At 37.7% G+C, this 22,851-nt stretch overlaps 1 protein-coding gene across 1 annotated transcript; it reads left to right on the top strand.

Moving 5' to 3' along the window:
• Positions 1-3,078: 3,078 nt before the first annotated feature.
• LOC131220026 (condensin-1 complex subunit CAP-D2-like) lies at positions 3,079-21,414 on the top strand. Its single transcript, XM_058215003.1, has 3 exons — positions 3,079-3,417; positions 3,513-3,704; positions 21,157-21,414. Exons 1-3 carry the CDS (start codon positions 3,079-3,081, stop codon positions 21,412-21,414), a joined length of 789 nt encoding a protein of 262 aa, XP_058070986.1.
• Positions 21,415-22,851: the final 1,437 nt, after the last annotated feature.

Genomic DNA, 22,851 nt, shown 5'->3' with positions numbered 1-22,851 from the left:
GACATCCAAGTTGTGGATTAGGTGGTTCTATTCTACAGGTAACTTAACCTAAAAAGGTGGTACCGTTAACCTTATTGTGGGAGGTATGTGTTTAGGGAGAATGTGGACCTTTGCCTCCTCTCTCTCTCTCTCTATAGCATGCTAAGAAGCAATTAATGCATGCAAGGTTGGACATCCAATGCATGCCAGGTGGCTATGTAGAGAGGCTCATGAGTAATGGTAGATGTAGCATACATTACGCATATGAAGACCCTTAAAATCATAGACTCATTTGGACAATCAGGAGTTTGCTATCATTGTTTAATACTCTAGTCACCCAAAAACATGGTAGAATGAAGGACCCTGGCTACATCATTCTTCAACCTTTTTTTAGTTGAATCTGTATTATTTCTGCATTTCTATTTTAGTATGGCCATTGATCAAGGCACACATGGGAGCCATAGTGATCGGGCCACTGTACTGATACCTTAAAAATGTTTGATTGTTGGCCCATTTCTCATTGAATTTGGTAGATTTCCCTTATCTAGTTTCTAGGCCATTGATTGAAGGGTAAGGTCTTCCAATCAGGGAGGTCAAGGTTACATTGATAATGGGTCATTAAAAATAGCAATTTGTATTGGGAAATGACCCATAATTAGAATTTCTTACTCAATTTGGAATTCATGGTGGTGTTCATCAGATTGATGTTCTAGATAACCCAAACATGGGCTCCACGTGTATGCATCGCAAGCCGCACTTGTTGAGAGATTAAGCCCTACAATTGCCTGGGTCCTTGCTCTTGCTCTAGTGGTAGACTCTTAGGAGTTTCCACTTGGTCAAAGGTTTGAGTACCCATAGGTGGCGAAATCCCACTATGGTGTAAGTGTGCGGCGGTGGGTGTGCATGGTAAAAAAAAAGGGAAAAAAAGCCCTACAATTGCCTAAGAAATTTCATGCCACGTAATCAATATATGTTGTTGGTATCTCATGCTTAACTCTTATTTATTTATTATTATTATTTTCATTTTTTCAGCATTGCTATCCAAGAGCACGAAGATAATAAGTTATGAAATAACTACCGTTGAAACCTTCCGAGGCTCCACCTTGATGTTTATACCCCATCCAAACCGTTTATAAGGTCATTATCACTTGGACGAAGTGGAAATAAAAAAAATTAGCCAGACGGAAAGCTTTTACGAGCATAAGAATGTTTCAACGGTTCTCACTGAATCCCCACTGTATCCTTTCGGCAGCCCACTTTAGTTTTGGAACCACCTCATTTTTTGTCTAAATCCTAAAATGAGCTCGCAAAATGGATGAACGGATAGATTTCTCACTTACATGATGGTGGACCACCCAACATTCTTGCATAGGAACTTCCAGCAAAAGGTTTTGGCAGGATTACCCGCATCCAAAGGATTCCCAAAAAAAATCATGGAAGCGAGTAAACTCTATGAGGTAGACCATGATTTATATATTTGATCCACTCCGTCCATCCATTTTAGTGGATAATTTTAGAACTTGAACCCAAAAATTAAGCATATCCAACACTCAAATGGATCACACAATAGGAAACAGTGTGAATTGAATATCTACCGTTGAAAAATTCTTGGGGCCACATAAGTTTTAGATTAAGCTTATTTTTATGTTTTCCATTCATCCATGTCTGTATGATCTTATGAACAGATTGGATGACAAATAAACATCACTATGGGGCCTAGAAAGGTTTCAACAGTGGAAATCATTATTCTCACTGTTTCATGTGGTATGATCTGCTTAATCTTTGGATATGTGTCATTTTGGGATCAACCCCTTAAATTATTTGGAAAAACATATGGATGGTGTGGATGGACTATATACATTCAGGGTGCGCCCAACTGAGTTTACTCAGTATGCAATTCGATTTCAAAAATCACGGTTGCCCACCTAATCTTGGTTATTAAGTAATCTTGCTTAATACGCAAGAAATAGGCCTGTAACGGTCGTCTCTCTACCGATTACATTCCACTTTCTTTTTTCGTTCTCCTGACTCAGTCTCAAGAAGTGTCTCTCCTCTCCTCCTCCTCCTCCTCCTCTCTCTCTCTCTCTCTCTCTCTCTCTCTCTCTCTCTCTCTCGCTCTCTGCTTTTTTCTAGGGTTTCGGAGCTCTCTTGATCGATATCAGTCGATGGCCCACCTCTCACCTTCCCATCTAACCTCCACGACCTCGAATTCGATGGATGTGACGACATCATCCGCCTCTCTTTGAATCCTCAATTTCCATCTCCTCCTTCTCCCCAAATGATGCAATGCAACTAATCCACAAATTCGATTTTGTTTCAACTCATGTTGCTAACCCAACCCCCTCCTCCCTCTCTCACCGGTCTCCTCTCGCCCCATGAAACCCTCGATCTCTCTCCTATCTATAATGGCGATGATGGTGAGAAGATGATGATATGATCTGGTCCGTTATCTGCATTTTCATGGCAGCCAAACCCCGACAACAATCGCCAAGTCATCTCTCTCTCTGGTCGAATGTCCTTTAATCTCCTATTCTTTGATCTGCGATTTAGGGATTTCTAGGGCAGATAGATGTATTTTGTCTCTATTCTTTTGATTTGATCTATTGATTGGCCTTTGGAAAATCGATTCTCCATCAGGTCATCTCCCCATTTGTATTCTCCATCTATTCTTGGGGTTTTGGGGAAGTTGGTTTCAAAGGCATTTAAGGATGTAGATGGTGATTCAAGTGCCATGTTCATCTGATTGTGCAGCAAGCAAGATATGCTGGACATCTTGCTCGAGCGGTGTCGGGGTGTTTCAGCCTATTCGAGCAGTAAGGTTCTTCAGGTGTGGGCAGAACTATGCGAAGAACACGCTGATTCAATTGGTCTGTGGAACAAGGTTGCTTCGGTTACTTCTGGGAGATTGGAGGATAAGAGTGCATTCTTGAGGAAAGCGGCATTGAATCGACTCATCATGATGTTGCAGCATAACCTGTTTGGTCCACAACTTCGCATTGCATCATTTGGAGCGCCCTTGGACAAATACAAGGAGAAACTGGAAGAGATGGAACCCAATGCACCTTTTGAGAGCGTTTTTGGACGGGATACCTTCAGATAATGAGATGTGTGAAGCAACTGGAAAGGTTTATCAGGCTGAAGTCAGAGCAGCAAGACAGTGTTACTGATAGTTGTTTGCCTGGTGTGGAAGATGGCGTCAACAAGGATTCTTCCACGCTGGATTTTGGGAACCTGGAGCAGACCAGGGCCTTGGTTGCATCACTTGAGACATGTTTGAGGTTCTCAAAGTGCATATCCTCCATAATGCCGACTCTGGTCCAATTGCTGGCTCCATCTTCTGCCACTGAAGTTAAGAACACGATTCTTCTTTTGCTAATGAGGTGCAGACAGTTCCAAATTGATGACTCTGAGACCTATCTCCGAAAAATGTTGCCACTTGTAAGCATCCTCTTTGATTTGTGTTACAATTCTTCTAGACTTCCAAAGGAATCTTGGCAAGCATTTAAGGGTGTGTTTGCATTGGATTTATGTAGGTATTTTCGCAGGACAAGTCTATCCATGCAACCGTTAAGGATGCATTCATCACAATCTATTTGACGAGAAACCCTACAGAAACTGCTGCAAATCTATTGAGCATTGCTATAGAATCTAGTATCGGCAATTTAGCAGCTCTAGAATTTATAGTTGGTTCCTTAGTATCTAAGGGGGATATTTCTACAAGCACGGTATGTTTATTTGATTGTCATAATTTCTGGTGCTGCTTCCATCAATATAATTCACTCACTTTGCTATAGAAGTTATGCATTGGTGTTCTTTTGGCATTCTTTGACATGAATAGTTAGACACTTAGACTAAGAACTAAGAGTGCTGATTTCTTTTTTTTTTTTTTTTTTTTTTTTTCACCAATTACCATGGTAATGTAAAGAAAATGTGCAATAATTACAAATTGCTTTACCTGCCTCCTGACAACATCTGCATTTGATCACTGATTGCTGTGGTAAATTGAAATGATGGCATTTTTACATTGCCTGAATGTCAAATCGCCACCAAAATACACTGATGTTGCTGTTTGGATTCGAAATTTTTATAGTAATTACATATTGATTGGGATCATTTCAATGGATAGAAACCGTTGACATGATTGGGCCATTTTAGTGGATCCGAACCGTTCATATGATTTAGCTCATTTGGTGATCTAAATGCTTGAGTTGTGCTTTTTAAGTGATCCAAACTCATCATATGATTAAGGCTACTTTCAATGACCAATGCCAATGGATATGTTAAGTTAATCTATATTATTCATATTATTAAGATCAATTCTTAGTGATCAACGTTGCTAATTTTGTAGAGCCCTCTTTAACTTTACAAACAATTTTAATGATTGGGCCTATTTTTGTTGATCCTTCATTATTGCTTCTAGTTTAGTTAATTGAGGTGATTCAATCCTTTATCTTATTTTCACTTCTTTATTGATCCAAAATCATCATATGATTGAGGCTATTTTCAATGACCCATGCCAATAGATATGTTAAGTTGATCTATATTAATTTATTATACATATTATAGAGATCAATTCTCAGTGATCCATACTGTTAGTGTTGTAGAGCCCTCTTTAACTTTACAGACAATTGAAATGATCGGGCTTGATTTCGTCAATCCTTCATCTTATTGGATCCAACATAATTGGTTGAGGTGATTCGACTCTTGGGGGATGTACACTGATGAATTTTCCATTTTTAGAGACTTTGGTTCAAGAGTCGGCTATAGTTGGTCCATTTTATAATTCAAGCTATTTTAGTGATCCACACCATTTGTATTAAGGCATTCACTTAATGAATCTATCTGTGAATGTTGCATGAACCAAAAGTTATTAATGATTCAAATTTTGCTAATGATTGGGCTCATTTTTAGTGGCACAAACCTTTGATGTGCTTGAACCATTTCAAGTGATCTCAAAGGTTCATATGCTTAGTCTTGTTTTATGTGATCCATACCCTTCATATGATTTGAGTTTTTTTCGGTGACGTAAACCCTTCATTAGTTGAGGCCTTTTTTAGTGATCCAAACCAGTTGGTATACTTATGCATCTTTTCACCAATCCATTAAGTTCATCTTTTGATACATAGACCTCTATTCATTAATACAACACTTAATATTTTGGGGTTGTTTTCAGTGATCTAAACCCTTCATTTGATTGGATCTAGATCAGTTTGATGTAATCAGATATGTTGATTGGATCTAGAAGCCATTTTTAGTAAGTTGGACAAATTGAGATATTGAAATACGTAGATGTTTTATAGTTGTAATTGGATGCAAAATGCACCAAAATTCACTAAGGAAAGAGGAATCTAGATGTTGAATATTGGATGCCATACTATTGATATATGTAAGTATGTATTCAATGGTCAAATTAGTTAGAGGTGATTTGACCCTTGGGGGATGTACAATGATGAGTTTTTCTTTTCTTTTCTTTTTATAGACAACAATACAAGAGTCGGCTACAATGGGTCCATTTTTTTGTGATCCAAAATTCTGTTTCACGGGGACCATTTTAGTGGATATGAACTGTTCATATGAGTTAGTGATCCCGACTCATCTTATGATTAAGGCTATTTTTGATGACCAAGCCAATCGATTTATTAAGTTGATCCATGTTATTCATATGATCGAGGTTGGTTCTCAATGATCTACGCTATTAACATTTCAAGGCCCTATCAATTTTATAAACCATTCAAATGATTGCACCTGTTTTCTATTATCCAAACCATTGATAAGATTGCTTCGTTACCATGATCCAAGCCATTGATAAGATTGCTTCATTAACATGATCCAAACCATGGACAAGATTGCCTCGTTACCATGATCCAAACCATTGATATAATGAGGCATGTGCTTAGCAAATCAATTAGTTCGTTGCATGCCCCAAAGTTGTTAGTGATTCAAGTAGTACTAATGTTTGGGCTCATTTTCACTTTTAGTGAGAAAAGCCATTGATGTTCTTGGGCAATTTTAAGTGATCCTAGCCGTTCATATGTGTGGCTTGTTTTGAATGACCCATACCCTTTGGGTTGGAGGATTATAGAATTTCAATTTTTTATGCCAAACCATCAATATGTTCAGGCCCATATTCATTAATCTAGTTAGTTGAACTGATTTGGCCCTTGGGAGGTACAATGGCGACTTTTCTCTTTTTAGAGACTTTGGTACAAGAGTTGGCTACAGTGGTTTTTTTTCTTGTTGTCTAAAACATAAAGTATCAGTAGGACCATTTCTAGTGATCCAATCTATTTTTATAATTTGGTCTAATTTGAAATTGTCAATGTGGGGGCTCATTTTATTAAGTTCAAACTGTTTCAAATGTTTGAACCGTATTTAGTAAGCTAAATTCTTGATATGGTTGGGTTTCTTTTTTCGATGATCTAAACTCTTCATATGATTTGACCCATTTCTAGTGATCCAAACCTTTGACATGCTTGGCCATTTCAATGGATCAAAACCATTGACGTGCTTGGGCTATTTCAGCAGATTTGAACTTCTTATGTGATTCGGGCCATTCAAAGATCCAAATGCATCATATGATTTGTGCTACTGTTAGTGATCTAAACTAATCATATGATTGAAGCCTCTTTCCATGACCCATCCCAATGGATATGTTAAGTTGATCCATCTATTCATATTATATAAGGTTGGTTCTCAGTTATCCACATCATTAATTTTGTAGGACCCTCTTCAGTTCTATACAAAATTCAAACAATCATGTTTATTTTTACCACGATCCAAATTCATATGATTTGGCCCATTAATAGTGATCCAAATCTTTTAGATGGGCCATTTCGATGGATAAAAAACATTGACTTACTTGGTCCATTAAGTGGATCCAAATTGTTTATATGATTCGGCGATCCAAACTCATCATACGATTGAAGCTGCTTTTCATGATCCTAACTCATCATTTAATTGAAGCTACTTTTCATGATCCTAACTCATCATATGATTGAAGCTGCTTTTCATGATCCATGGCAATGGATATGTTAAATTGATCAATGCCCTAAAATTTGTAGGACCTTCTTCAGCTTTACAAATAATCCAAATTGTTCATATTATTTGGTCCATTTCTATCGATCCAAACCTTTGACATGCTTGAGCCATTTCAATGGATCAAAACCTTTGGTGTGCTTGGGCCATTTCAACGGATTTGAACTTATATGATTCGTCCCATTTAGCGATGGAAATGCATTATATAATTTATTCTGCTGTTAGTGATCTAAACTAATCATATGATTGAAGCCTCTTTCTATGACCCATCCCAATGGATATGTTAAGTTGATCCATCTATTCTTAATATATGAGGTTGCAGTTATCCACATTGTTAATTTTGTAGGACCCTCTTCAATTCTATACATAATTCAAACAATCATATTTCTTTTTACAACTATCCAAATTCATATGATTTGGCCAATTACTAGTGATCCAAACCTTTGATATGGGCCATTTTGATGGATAAAAAACATTGACATGGTTGGGCCATTAAGTGGATCCAAATCGTTCATATGATTATGCTCATTCGGTGATCCAAACTCATCATATAATTGAAGCTGCTTTTCACGATCCCAACTCATCATATGATTGAAGCTGCTTTTCATGATCCATGGCAATGGATATGTTAAGTCAATCCATGCGCTAAAATTTGTAGGATCCTCTTTAGCTTTATAAAAAATCTAACTGTTCATATGACTTCGCCCATTTCTGTCATTCTAAACCTTTGACATGCTTGGGCCATTTCAATGGATCAAAACCTTTGACGTGCTTGAGCCATTTCAACAGATTTGAACTTCTTATATGATTCGTCTCATTCAGTGATCGAAATGCATCATATGATTAGTGCTGTTCTTGATGATCTAAACTAATTATATGATTGAAGCCTCTTTCCATGACCCATCCCAATGGATATGTTAAGTTAGATCTATCTATTCATAATATTTGATGTTGGTTCTCAGTATTCCACATTGTTAATTTTGTAGGACCCTCTTCATCTCTACACATAATTCAAACAATCTTGTTTCTTTTTATCACAATCCAAATTCATATGATTTGGCCCATTTCTAGTGATTCAAACCTTTAACATGGGCCATTTCGATGAATAAAAAACATTGCCATGCTTGGGCCATTAAGTGGATCCAAATTGTTCATATGATTTGGCACATTCGGCGATCCAAGCTCATCATACGATTAAAGCTCCTTTTCATGATCCAAACTTATCATATGATTAAAGCTACTTTCCATGATACATGGTAATGGAGATATGTTAACTTGATCCATGCGCGAAATTTTGTAAGACCCTCTTCAGCTTTTCAAATGATCCAAACTGTTGATACGATTTCACCCATTTCTAGTGATCCAAACCTTTGATATGCTTGGGCTATTTCAATGGATCAAAGCCTTTGATGTGGTTGAGCCATTTCAATGGATTTGAACTTCTTATATGATTTGGCCCATTCGGCCCATTCAGCGATCCAAATGCATCATATGATTAGTGCTACTGTTAATGATCTAAACTAATCATATGATTGAAGACTCTTTCCATGACCCATCCCAATGGATATGTTAAGTTGATCCATCTATTCATAATATATGAGGTTGGTTCTTAGTTATCCACATCGTTAATTTTGTAGGACCCTCTTCAGTTCTATACACAATTCAAACAATCATGTTTCTTTTTACAACTATCCAAATTCATATGATTTGGCCAATTTCTAGTGATCCAAACCTTTAACATGGGCCATTTCGATGGATAAAAAACATTGACATGCTTGGGCCATTAAGTGAATCCAAATTGTTCATATGATTCATCTCATTCGGCGATCCAAAATCATCATACGATTGAAGTTACTTTTCGTGATCCTAACTTATCATATGATTGAAGCCTCTTTCCATGACCCATCCCAATGGATATGTCAAGTTGATCCATCTATTCATAATCTCTTAGGTTGGTTCTTAGTTATCTACATCGTTAATTTTGTAGGACCCTCTTCAGTTCTACACATAATTCAAACAATCATGTTTCTTTTTACAACGATCAAAATTCATATCATTTGGCCCATTTCTAGTCATCCAAACCTTTAACATGGGCTATTTCGATGAATAAAAAACATAGACATGCTTGGGCCATTCAGTGGATACAAATTGTTCATATGATTCGGCACATTCGGCGATCCAAACTCATCATACGATTAAAGCTCCTTTTCATGATCCAAACTTATCATATGATTAAAGCTGCTTTTAATGATTCATGGCAATGGATATGTTAAGTTGATCCACATCATTAATTTTGTAGGACCCTCTTCAGTTCTACACACAATTTAAACAATTATGTTTCTTTTTACAACAATCCAAATTCATATCATTTGGCCCATTTCTAGTGATCCAAACCTTTAACATGAGCCATTTCGATGAATAAAAAACATTGACATGCTTGGGCCATTTAGTGGATACAAATTGTTCATATGATTCAGCACATTTAGCGATCCAAACTCATCATACGATTAAAGCTCCTTTTCATGATCCAAACTTATCATATGATTAAAGCTGCTTTTCATAATATATGGCAATGGATATGTTAAGTTGATCCATGTGCTAAATTTTTTAGGACCCTTTTCAGGTTTACAAGTGATCCAAACTGTTCATATGATATGGCCCATTTCTAGTGATCCACACCTTTGACATCTTGGGCCATTTCAATGGATCAAAACCTTTGACGTGCTTGGGCCATTTCAGCAGATTTGAACTTCTTATATGATTCAGCCCCATTCTGCGTTCCAAATGCATCATATGATTTGTGTTGTTTTTAGTGATCTAAACTCATCATATGATTGAAGCCTCTTTCCATGACCCATCTCAATGGATATGTTAAGTTAGATCCATCTATTCATAATATTTGAGGTTGGTTCTCAGTGATCACATCGTTAATTTTGTAGGACCCCTTTCAGTTAGATACGTTATTCAAATAATCAGGATTCTTTTTACAACGATCCAAATTCATATGATTAGGCCCATTAATAGTGATCCAAATATTTGACATGGGCCATTTCGATGGATAAAAAACATTGACATGCTTGGGCCATTCAGTGGATTCAAGTCGTTCCTATGATTTTGCTAATTTGTTGATCGACACTCATCATACGAATGATGCTGTTTTTCATGATCCAAACTCATCATATGATTAAAGTTGCTTTTCATGATCCAAACTCATCATATGATTAAAGCCGCTTTTTATGATCCATGGCAATGGATATGATAAGTTCATCCATGGCCTAAATTTTGTTGATCCCTCTTCAGATTTACAAATGATCCAAACTATTGATATGATTTGGCCCATTTCTAGTGATCTAAACCTTTGACATGCTTGAGCCATTTCAATGGATAAAAACCTTTGAGGTGCTTGGGCCATTTCAAAGTATTTGAACTTCTTATATGATTCAGCCCGTTCAGCGATCCAAATGCATCATATGATTAGTGATACCGCTAGTGATCTAAATTCATCATATGATTGAAGCCTCTTTTCATGACCCATCCCAATGGATATGTTTAGTTGATCCATCTATTCATAATATACGAGGTTGGTTCTCAGTTATCCACTTCATGAATTTCGTAGGGCCCTCTTTAGTTCTATACAAACTTTAGACAATCAGGTTTCTTTTTACAATGATACAAATTCATATGATTTGGCCCATTTCTAGTGATCCAAACCTTTGACCTGGGCCATTTCCTTGGATAAAAAACATTGACATGCTTGGGCCATTAAGTGGATCCAAATTGTTCATATGATTCGGCGCATTCGGTGATTTAAACTCTTCATACGATTGAAGCTGCTTTTCATGATCCAAACTCATCATATGATTGAAGCTGCTTTTCATGATCCATGACAATGGGTATGTTAAGTTATTCCATGCCCTAAATTTTATAGGACCCTCTGCAGCTTTACAAATAATCCAAACTGTTAATATAAATTGGCCCATTTTTAGTGATCCAAACCTTTTGACATGCTTGGGTTCTTTCAATGGATCAAAACCTTTGACTTGCTTGATCCATTTCAATGGATTTGAACTTCTTATATGATTCGACCCATTCAGCAATCCAAATGCATCATATGATTTGTGCTTCTGTTAGTGTGATCTAAACTCATCATATGATTGAAGACTCTTTCCATGACCCATCCTAATGGATATGTTAAGTTGATCCATCTATTCATAATATCTGAGGTTGGTTCTCAGTTTTCCACATCGTTAATTTTCTAGGACCCTCTTTAGTTCTATACACAATTCAAACAATCATGTTTCTTTTTACAATGATCCAATTCATATTATTTGGCCCATTTCTAGTGATCCAAACCTTTGACATGGGCCATTTCGATGGATAAAAAACATTGTCATGCTTGGGCCATTAAGTGGATCCAAATTGTTCATATGATTCAGCTCATTCGTTGATCTAAACTCATTATAGGATTGAAGCTGCTTTTCATGATCCAAACTCATCATATAATTAAAGTTGCTTGTCATGATCCATGAGAATGGATATGTTAAGTTATTCCTTGCCCCAAATTTTATAGGACCCTCTACTGCTTTACAAATGATCCAAACTGTTATAATGATTTGGCCCATTTTCAGTGATCCAAACCATTGACATGCTTGTGCTATTTCAATGGATCAAAACCTTTGACTTGCTTGGTCAATTTCAACGGATTTGAACTTCTTATATGATTCGGCCTTTTTAACGATCCAAATGCATCATATGATTCGTGCTGCTGTTAGGGATCTAAACTCATCATATGATTGAAGCCTCTTTCCATGACCCATCCCAATGGATATGTTAAGTTGATCTATCTATTCTTGATATTTGAGGTTGGTTGTCAATGATCCATTTTGTGAATTTTGTAAGACCCTCATCAGCTCTATACACACTTCACACAATTAGGTTTCCTTTTTCAACGATACAAATTCATATGATTTGGTCCATTTCTAGTGATCCAAACCTTTAACATGGGCCATTTCCTTGGATAAAAAACATCTATATGCTTGGGCCATTTAGTGGATTCAAATTGTTCATATGATTCGGCTCATTCGGCAATCGAAACTCATCATACGATTGAAGCTGCTTTTCATGATCCAATCTCATCCTATGATTGAAGTTGCTTTTCATGATCCATGACAATGGATATGTTAAGTTGATCCATGCTGTAAATTTTATAGGACCCTCTATAGCTTTTCAAATGATCCAAACTGTTTGTATGATTTGACCCATTTTTAGTGATCCAAACCTTTGACATGCTTGGGCCCTTTCAATGGATCAAAAGCATTGACGTGCTTAGGCCATTTCAACGGATTTGAACTTCTTAAATGATTTGGCCCATTCAGCCCATTTAGTGATCCAAATGCATCTTATGATTCATGCTACTGTTAGTGATCAAAACTCATCATATGGTTGAAGCTTCTTTCCATTACCCATCCCAATGGATATGTTAAGTTGATCCATCTGTTCATAATATTTGAGGTTGGTTCCTAGTGATCCACATCATTAATTTTGTAGGATCCTTTTTCGTTCTATACACAATTCAAACAATTAGGTTTCTTTTTACAGCGATCCAAATTCATATAACGTGGTCCATTTCTAGTGATCCAAATCTTTGACATGGGCCATTTCGATGGATAAAAAACAATGACATGCATGGGCCATTCAGTGGATCCAAATTGTTCATATGATTCGGCTCATTCGGTGATTCAAACTCATCATATGTTTGAAGCTGCTTTTAATGATCCATATCAATGGATATGCTAAGTTGATTCATGCCCTAAATTTTGTAGGACCCTCTTCATCTTTACAAATGATCCAAATTGTTTATATGATTTGACCAATTTCATGGATCCAAACCTTTGACATGCTTGAGTCATTTCATTGAATCAAAACCTTTGACGTGATTTGGCCATTTCAGCAGATTTGAATTTCTTATATGATTCGTTCCATTCAGTAATCCAAATACATCATGTGGTTCGTGTTGCTCTTCCTGCTGCTCTTCCTGATCTAAACTGATCATATGATTGAAGCATTTTTCCATCACCCGTCCCAATGGATATGTTAAATTGATCCATCTATTCATAATATTTGAAGTTGGTTCTCAGCGATCCACACTATTAATTTTGTAAGATCTTGTTCAATTTTGTACACAATTCCAACAATTAGGTTTCTTTTTGCAACGATCCAAATTTATATGATTATGCCCATTTTTAGTGATCCAAACCTTTGACATGGGCCATTTCGATGGATAAAAAAATATTGACATGCTTGGGCCATTCAGTGGATCCAAATTGTTCATATTATTCAGATCATTTAGTGATCCGAACTCATTATACAATTGAAGTTGCTTTTCATGATCCAAACTCATCATATAATTGAAATTGCTTTTCTTGATCCATGGCAATGGAAATGTTAAGTTGATCCATGCCCTAAATTTTATAAGACCCTCTTCAGCTTTACAAATGATCCAAACTGTTAATATGATTCGGCCCATTTCTAGTGATCCAAACCTTTGACGTGCTTGGGCCATTTCAAAGGATTTGAAATTCTTATATGATTCGTGCTGCTGTTAATGATATAAAATCATCATATGATTGAAGCCCCTTTCCATGACCCATTCCAATGGATATGTTAAGTTGGTCCATCTATTCATAATATTTGAGTTTGGTTCTCGGTGATCCACATCGTTAATTTGGTAGGACCCTCTTCAGTTCTATACACAATTCAACGAATCATGTTTCTTTTTACAATGATCCGAATTCATATGATTTGGCCCATTTTTAGTTGATCGAAACCTTTTACATGGGCCATTCAATGGATCCAAATTGTCCATAAGATTCAACTCATTCGGCCATCCAAACTCATAGTATGATTAAAGCTTCTTTTCATGGTACATGGTAATTGATATGTTAAGTTGATCCATGTGCTAAATTTTTTGGGACCCTCTTTAGGTTTACAAATGATCTGAACTGTTCATATGATTTGGCCCATTTCTAGTGATCCAAACCTTTGACATGCTTGGGCCATTTCCATGGATCAAAACCTTTTACGTGCTTGGGCCATTTCAGCGGATTTGAACTTCTTATATGATTCAGCCCATTCAGCTATCCAAATGCACATATGATTAGTGCTACTGCTAGTGATCTAAACTGATCATATGATTGAAGCTTCTTTCCATGACCCATCCCAATGGATATGTTAAGGTGATCCATCTAGTCATAATATTTGAAGTTGGTTCTCAGTGATCCCCATCGTTAATTTAGTAGGGCCCTCTTCAGCTCTACACACAATTTAAACGGTCATGTTTCTTTTTACAACGATCCAAATTCATATGATTTGGCCCATTTCTAGTGATCCAAACCTATGACATGGGCCATTTCGATGAATAAAAAACATTGACATGCTTGGGCCATTAAATGGATCCAAATTGTTCATATGATTCGGCTCATTCGGTGATCGAAATTCATATGATTGAAGCTTCTTTCATGATCCAAACTCATCATATGATTAAAGTTGGTTTTCATGATACATGGCAATGGAAATGCTAAGATGATTGATGCTGTAAAATTTGTAGGACCCTTTGTAGTTGTACAAATGATCCAAACTGTTCATATGATTTGGTCCATTTCTAGTGATCTAAACCTTTTACACACTTGGGCCATTTCAATGGATCAAAACCTTTGACCTGCTTTGGCCATTTTAGCAGATCCAAGCTGCTCATATGATTCAGTTCATTCGATGATCCAAATACATCATATGATTCATGCTGCTTTTAGTGATGCAAACCCATTATATGATTGAAGTTGCCTTCCATGACACATGCTAATATGTCTAGTTGATCCATCTTATTCATATTATTGAGGTTGGTTCATAGTTATCCAAACCATTAATTTTTTAGGACCCTCTTCTATTATATAAACGATTCAAATGATATGGTTTCATTTTACAATGATCAAAACTGTTCATATGGTTTGGCCCATTTCCAGTGATCCAAACCTTTAACATGCCTACGCCATTTCAATGGATCGAAACCTTTGACGTGCTTGGGTCATTTCAGTGGATCTGCATTTGATTGGGCCTGTTGTAAGTGATCGGAACCTTTATATGATTGAGGCATTTTTTGTGATCTAAACCCTTCATCTAATTGAGGCCATTTTAATGATTTGAACCAATATATGCTGAGGCTCGTGTTCACCAATCAATTCCGTTGATTATTAATAGCCCTCATTGGATGTGGTAAGGACAAAAATTGTTAGTGAAGCAATCATGACATATAATATTTTGACCTTTTATAGTTAAGTGTGGAGCGTAGTTACTTTTCTTGACTAATTGTTCATCTGGCTAGCCTATATTCAATGATCCAAATTGTTAATAAACCCTACCACGGTTGATCCAAACCCTTCTTATGATTTGCTGGTTTCCGGTGATGCAAACCTTTGACATGCTTGGGCCATTTCAATTGATTTGAACCATTAATATGATTGGGCTTATACTTAGTGACCCAACGCTTCATATGATTGGGGTTGCTTTTAGTGATCTATGTTCTAAATATAATTGAGGTCGTTTTCGGTGATACATGATGTACAACGATAGTGCCTTTTAATTGTTCATTGTGGTGGATGTTTTTAAATGGAGGTTAATTTCAATGAACGAGATGTATGAAGATATACATGAATATATCGACGAGGTCTACCAAAAATTCCAATAGGTGATACAATATGTACAATGATAATGCCCTTCAATTGTTAATGGGAAAGAAACTATGGGGAAGATGATCATTTACCACATTTATTCTTATTCATATGGTCATACAGAGCTCCACCATGGGCGATGAGGTTTGGTTGACTCGTGGGAAGAATGAGGGTATTGACAATCAATAATTTGCAAAGAAGATCCCTTATCCTTCCTAACATATGTATAATGTGTATGGGAGATGCAGAGTCAATTAATCACCTCTTTCTTCATTCCATGTTAGCTTGAAGATGTGAGACTACTTTCTCAATGCTCTCCATAAAAAGATTAGGCAAAGCTGAATTCTATTGTGGACCTTCTGTGCTCTTGGTATTCAGGAGGGGTGGGAAAAGTGGGGAAAGCTTTGTGAAGATTGATTTTTCATAGGAGATGTTTTCAGAATAGGATGTGGTCGTTAGGGAAATTAAACATATATTTTTTTTTGGGTTGGGCTTCTTATGTGAAGCCAGTTAATCCCGCTAATCTCTCATATGTTTTTCAATTGTATAGGTGGGTTGTTTTCTTTTGCTCATTATGTGGGCTTTTAATGAAGCTCTCTTAAAAAGAGAAAAAAAAAAGAGAAGGCAATTTGAAATGAGCCATAGCTAAATTCTATTGTTGGTGGTTTTAATCTTTACTTAGACAAAAAATACAAAACGAAAAACAAGTTGGAAGGACATAAAAAAGAAGAAATGTAAAAAAGTAAAAAAGTATGAAGAATCTAAACTAAAGATGTTTTTTGAGCAAGATCTCCTATTATGTGAAAAGTAAATGCCCTAAATTTTTTGTTGGAACGACCTTTTATCAATTAATGAAACTCCATATACAGATTAACTTCTTGATCTCTAAAAAATAGATTATTTGAAAATACCACTTATGAATGATATTTTTGTTTGAGGCAAACTAATCTTCATGCTAAGGGTACCACTTTTGAATGATATTTTTGTTCGAGGCAAACTAATCTTCATGTTAAGGGTCTTTCCTATTTTGGGATACTCTTGATCTTAATAGGGTTTGATAGTTTACACATATAACTAATTACATCCTAAGCACACAATACACAACTTCACTATATGCTAAATATCATTCACCTCCAATAGAAGGATAGTCAAATACATGCTCAAGGATGAGCCTACCTCAATCCTTTTTTCTCATTTTACTTGGATTTTAGAAAGATGTGAGGTTTCACTTCCCAAAACTCGTCACGAGTTTAGGCGAATGGATTTGGTCATGGGTTTGCTTCCCATAGATGCGAGTGTGATTCCTCTCCCCGTGGATTACCTATCAAGAGTTGGGGTAAACGACTTTGGTCGTGGGTTTGCTCCCCACGGACATGAGTTTTATTCCCCTCCACGTGGATTACCTGTTATGAGTTTGGGTGAACGACTTTGGTTGTGGGTTTGCTCTCCATAGACACGAGTTCGATTCCCCTCCCCATGGATTACTCGATGCATGTGGTGTAACTGGGGATTTTTTTTTAAATTTTATAATCCTCGCATTTGTAAACTCGCCACACCCAACCCGTCTCGGTGCTAACTCGACCTAACTCGGTACTTACAACCGAGTCGGACTCAGTTTGGGTTAGTCCAGGCCAGACCCGAACTTAGATCGGGTCAGACATGCTGGACTTGGTACCGAGTTGGGTCGAGTTTGGGTCAGGACTATTTCAAAATCGGGTTGAGTCGGTTCAACCCTAACTTGGTCCGACTCGACTCGTTGCCATGTTCTACACGTTGTGTATTAGGAAAAGTTTTTTATTTTTAATCTTCACATTTGGATATTCCTTAAATTTTAACATTCAATAGGCGTATGCTCATGATGCTTAATGACTAAGTTCGATTCCCTCTCCGTGGATTTTTTGATGCACGTGGTTGGCAGGTGAATGCGTGCATCTGCATGGAATGGTCTCGCCTTAAATGGACGGGGACACCCTGTCTTTATAAAAAAAATTCTTCCCAAAACCCATTACGAGTTTGGGCAAATGGCTTTGGTCGTGGGTTTGCTCCCCATAGAGGCGAGTGTGATTCCCTTCCCCGTGGATTACCTATCACGAGTTGGTGCGAACGACTTTAGTTGTGGGTTTGCTCCACAAAAACATAAGTTTAATTCCCTTCCCTGTGGATTACGTGTTATGAGTTTGGGCGAACGAATTTGGTCGTGGGTTTGCTCCCCACAGACACGAGTTCGATTCCCCTCCTCGTAGATTATTCGATGCACGTGGTGTAAAAGGGGAAGTTTTTATTTTTATTATTTATTTTTTATTATTATTTTATAATTTATATAAGCCACACATCTGGAGACCCGCCACACCTGACCCGACTTGGTGTTGACTCGACCCGACTTCGTACCTGTGACTAGGTCGGACTTAGTTTGGTTAGTCCAGGCCAGACCCGGACTCAGATCGGGTCAAGCATACTGGACTTGGTACCGAGTTGGGTCAAGTTCAGGTTAGGTCTATTTCAAAAATAGGTCGAGTCAGGTTAGCCTTTCAGCCCTTCAACCCTTACTTGCTCCGACTTGACTCGTTGCCCTGTTCTACACGTTGTGTATTAGGGAAAGTTTTTGTTTTTAATCCTCACATTTGGATATTCTTGAAATTTAAACTTTTAATTTCAGTGTTCAATATTAAGCCTACGCTTGTCCATTCCTTTCAACCTTGATCCCGCCCCTATAGGTGTATGCTCATGACGCTTAAGGACTGAGTTCAATTTCCTCCCTGTGGTTTTTTAGATGCTCGTGGTTGGTGAGTGATTACGTGCATTTGCAGGGAATGGTCGAGGACACCCTGTCTTAAAAAAAAAAAAAACTTTCTCAAAACCTGTCACGAGTTTGGGCGAATGGCTCTGGTCTTGGGTTTGCTCCCCATAGACACGAGTTCATTTCCCCTCTTCATGGGTTATCGGTCACGAGTTCGGGAGAACGTCTTTGGTCATGGGTTTGCTCCTCACAGACACGAGTTCGGGAGAATGGCTTTAGTTGTGGGTTTCCTCCCCATAGACACGAGTTCAATTCCCCTTCCTGTGGATTACCCGTCATGAGTTTGGGTGAATAACTTTGGTTGTGGGTTTGCTCCCCACAGACATAAGTTTGATTCCCCTTCCCGTGGATTACCCGATGCACATGGTGTAATAGGGGAAGTTTTTTTTTTTTTTTTTTATAATCCTCGCATCTGGAGACTCCTAAAACTCTCAATTCTATGTTCACTATTAAGCCTACGCCCAACCATTCCTTTCAATATTCATTCAGCCCTTATAGGGGTACACTAGTGATGCACGCTAGTGATGCTTAACGACTGAACGAGAGCTTCGTCTGTCAATGAATAATGGATTGACTCCGTTGTTGGCATTGCTCTATTTTTCTCTCCTTTCCTATCAGCGAGTTCCGATGCACACTGTCACTAATAGGGGGACGTCATATCTACTGAAAAATGGAGCCCCAATCCAGTAGGGCTCACTATAGCGCAATTCGGGCGGCCTTGGCTTATTGCTCTCTTGATTAGGTCGTCGTATTTTGTAGTGGTGACTCCCAAAGCATGGGAGCTACTCCTAGACCAGCGGAATTACATGAACAACATGGCTTTTCTTGTCAAAGCCTTTAGCCCGAACTTCAATATATAGATCTCTTTTTTTCTTCAAAGTGGATTTATTAGGGGCCAAGCCTGCCTGACCCCCCAAAATGGCTTAACATCTGGTGTTAGTTGATCGGCTCTTATTGCCTATAATATGTTCTCTCGACCAAAAAGTCAGTCTACATCCCCCATTCGAATTAGAAATCCTGCCTTGCCTCTTATCACTTCACTCCTTCCCATGATCATTTTCAGGTTTTGGTTTGTCCTAGATGATGGGGTAAGGTCCCATGAATGTGAACACGACTTACTTTTTATTAGACTATCTTCAATAGGTAAAATCACACACCACTTTACACAAGGGTTGATTAGCCATGGAATCAAAGTAATAAATGTCGATCTTTAATTAGGATCAAGACAAATAAGAACAGTCAGACTCTTACCTGAAGATGAAGTTAGGCTTGGATAAGGACACTAGTTGGATTAAGAAGTCACTCATAAAAAAAATGCCTTTTTTTTTGGGTGTCTAATCAACATGGTGATGGACATGGTGGATGGGTTGAATGACATATGGTATGCCTCACAATGCTTGACTCCACCTATTTAGATAAAATAGGTAAAGGCTATTTTGGTTATTACAATCCCTGAAAATATTATTTAGGGAAAGTCCAAGGCCTGTTTGGTGCAAGTTAAAAATGAATTATCATATTTTCTTTAGGTTGGTTTTTCTTTTACAATTCTTCTCGAGTACTTTGAACTTGAGAATGTGAACGATATTTTCATCTTGAATTGCAAACATGACACAAAAAGAGCTTAATATGTTTATTGGTGAGTGCATGATTTTGTTTTCAGATCTTTTCTAATAAGTTGTTTCGATTTTTACAACCAATGTGGCTGTCTCGAGCACAATGAAATTGGCCTTTCAGTAATATTCTATGGATACAATGCAGTTTGGTTTTATTCCCATATTAACTTTGTTTTTAACAGTATTTCCAGTGTTCCTTTAGAGTCATAGATTCTGCATAATTTTTATTCTTGTATTCCAGTCGTCCTATAGAGTCATAGATTCTGCTCAACTTTGTTTTTAACAAACAGTGTGGGGAAGAAAACGATGATCTTTTCTCCTTTGCTATGGAACACTTCCTAACATGCATAAGAGATGTATGCACAACCACATTCCATCACAGGCATGCACATGCCCGCACATGCATAAAGAGTCATGCATGTGCCGTGCCTGCAACCACCCATTTTTTAAAAACCAATTTGGTTGTGTACACGCAACACATGATCCGAGTTTAGTCATATTTTCCTTGAAGAATGCTTGCATGTGGTGTGATGCACAGGGACTGCATGGTAGAAGTGGCAAACATGGGCTGATTAAGACTGTTGATCTAGTGGGCCATGGTGTGGATCAACTCTGCCAAAAATCTCAGTGAATCAAGGCTTCGACCATCTAATTGTTGTGAGTTTTAATACATTGTCCTATGTTGTAGCCCTTCTGGTTTAATATTTTGCACTAGTTGATCCTTATGGTGAGGCCAACCCATTGGAAGGGTTGAATTTCGCATTCATTTGGGCCGAATTGAGTTGGGTTCAGGCTGGGCACCTTGGGTTAGAATTCTAGTCGGGTCGGGTTGTGGATTGGATCCTTTCAAGTATGAATGGGCCCAGGTTGACTTCAACCCAACTTAATCTACCCAAATTGCACCCTAAGGTAGCATCATGCTCATATGATTTAATTAAAAAGGAATCCTTTTCTTCAACTTCTTTATCCAAACTGTTTCTTATTCCAATATGTCATGAACTTCTTGTAGCTTAGGAACAAGACCCACAACCTCTGCATGCGCTGCGGCCGCGGTAGCTACCATCTGCAGAAGAGCAGATGCGCCGCTTGTGGCTATCCTGCTGCCAGGAACCGCAAATATAACTGGAGTGTGAAGGAAATCTGGCGCAAGACTACTGGAACTGGAAGGATGAGGTATCTCCGTCACTTGCCTCGCAGATTCAAGAGCAATTTCAGAGAAGGTGCCCAAGCAGCTCTAAGGAAGAGCGCTGCTGCTGCTTCGTTTTAATGCATTAAAACAGTTGTTTCGGGTGTAATCTTGGCACTCTGTTTTTATTTAATTTCCATGAATTCTAGAAACTCAGTTTTGGATCTTTGTTTGATGAGTTTTACTCAAAACATAAAAAATAAAAAATAAAAAGGAATCTTTTTCTTCAAGTTCTCTGTCCAAACTGTTTCTTATTCCAATATGTCATGAACTTCTTGTAGCTTATTTGGATTCATCTTTCTACATAATTTTATCTACTCTGCAATATCTACTTCCAGAGGCTCTATCATGTCAACTATTCATTTGCATTTGTAAGCAAGGGACTGAATTTTCTTAAAGAGAAGTCTTCCTTCTTAGCACAGCTCTTGTAGTATTTGCACTGGCTGGTGGTATCCTGGCTAACTTGGACTGTTATGATATATGCAGGCTCTACTGTGAATCTAGGAAACTGTCAGACACTGCCACTACTATATCACGAACATGCACCTATAACAGGAAGGAGATCTAGTCCACACTTGGGTGGATGGAAAATTTCTCCTTGTTTACACCATATGTGAGGTATATGATGATATGCAGATCATTTTTAATACTTAGGATTGTCCAATTACCTAAAATCTGGGCCCATGACCAGTTCATGATTGTCACGATGTAAGAGCGGTTCGGATTATCATATGAATACGCTACATGAGGAATGTAATGGCATTATATATATTATTAAACATGGACAAGAAATTTACTTGCCTATCAATATCTTATGTTATTGGAGCACAATTTTGTGTATAAGTATTAGACTCTTATGTTATTGAAGGCATGCACTCCACATTAATATCTACTCGTGTACATGTTACAGATTTTCTTCCACTAATCTATTCATGTATTTTGTTCTCTTTCTCTACACTTCTGATGCATACTGTAAGTATGTTGTCTGATCCTTCTTGTATGTCTGAAGATTTTGGATCAATATCAAGAGTCATGTGATGCTCGATCCATGGAAGGTGCTAAGTGTTGGAAACTTGCCTGAAGTGCAACTTTGGTCAGCTATTCTATGGGTGGTTTTGTTGCCAGAGCTGCAGTTGTCCACCCACATTTAAGGAAGTCAGCAGTTGAGACTGTTCTCACTCTTTTAAGTTGACGCCATGTTAGCTTCTTTACTCTCTTCATTGTAGTTATAAATCTTTCTTCTTCTTATTCCAGTCACTACATGCTTAACAAAATTGAACAACTTATATAGGTTACCTCCTCTAGCATTGTGGCCGTCTTTGGGTCATTTCTTTTCACAAGTCAATAGAGAATGGGAAAAGGGTTATGAGGTCTAAAGAACTCATAGAGGTAGGGTGTCAGATCCTACACTCTCTCTTTTTGTTGTCATCTCCGTTTCTGGTGGTATCCGTGATTACCAGGTTTCATCCTTGGACCCATTTAAAAACGCCTTTGTTTTTACATTTTATACGTACTAGT

This window comes from Magnolia sinica, chromosome 12 (assembly GCF_029962835.1).
Source record: "Magnolia sinica isolate HGM2019 chromosome 12, MsV1, whole genome shotgun sequence".
NCBI lineage: Eukaryota > Viridiplantae > Streptophyta > Magnoliopsida > Magnoliales > Magnoliaceae > Magnolia > Magnolia sinica.
The sequence above is the reverse complement of the archived record's forward strand: the minus strand, read 5'-3'. Positions and strand labels throughout refer to the sequence as shown.

Coding starts and splice junctions, on each gene's coding strand:
- LOC131220026 (XM_058215003.1), top strand. CDS start 3,079: ATGAGATGTGTGAAGCAACTGGAAAGGTTTATCAGGCTGAAGTCAGAG. Junction 3,418..3,512: donor TCCGAAAAATGTTGCCACTT/GTAAGCATCCTC, acceptor GGATTTATGTAG/GTATTTTCGCAGGACAAGTC. Junction 3,705..21,156: donor GGGATATTTCTACAAGCACG/GTATGTTTATTT, acceptor AACTTCTTGTAG/CTTAGGAACAAGACCCACAA.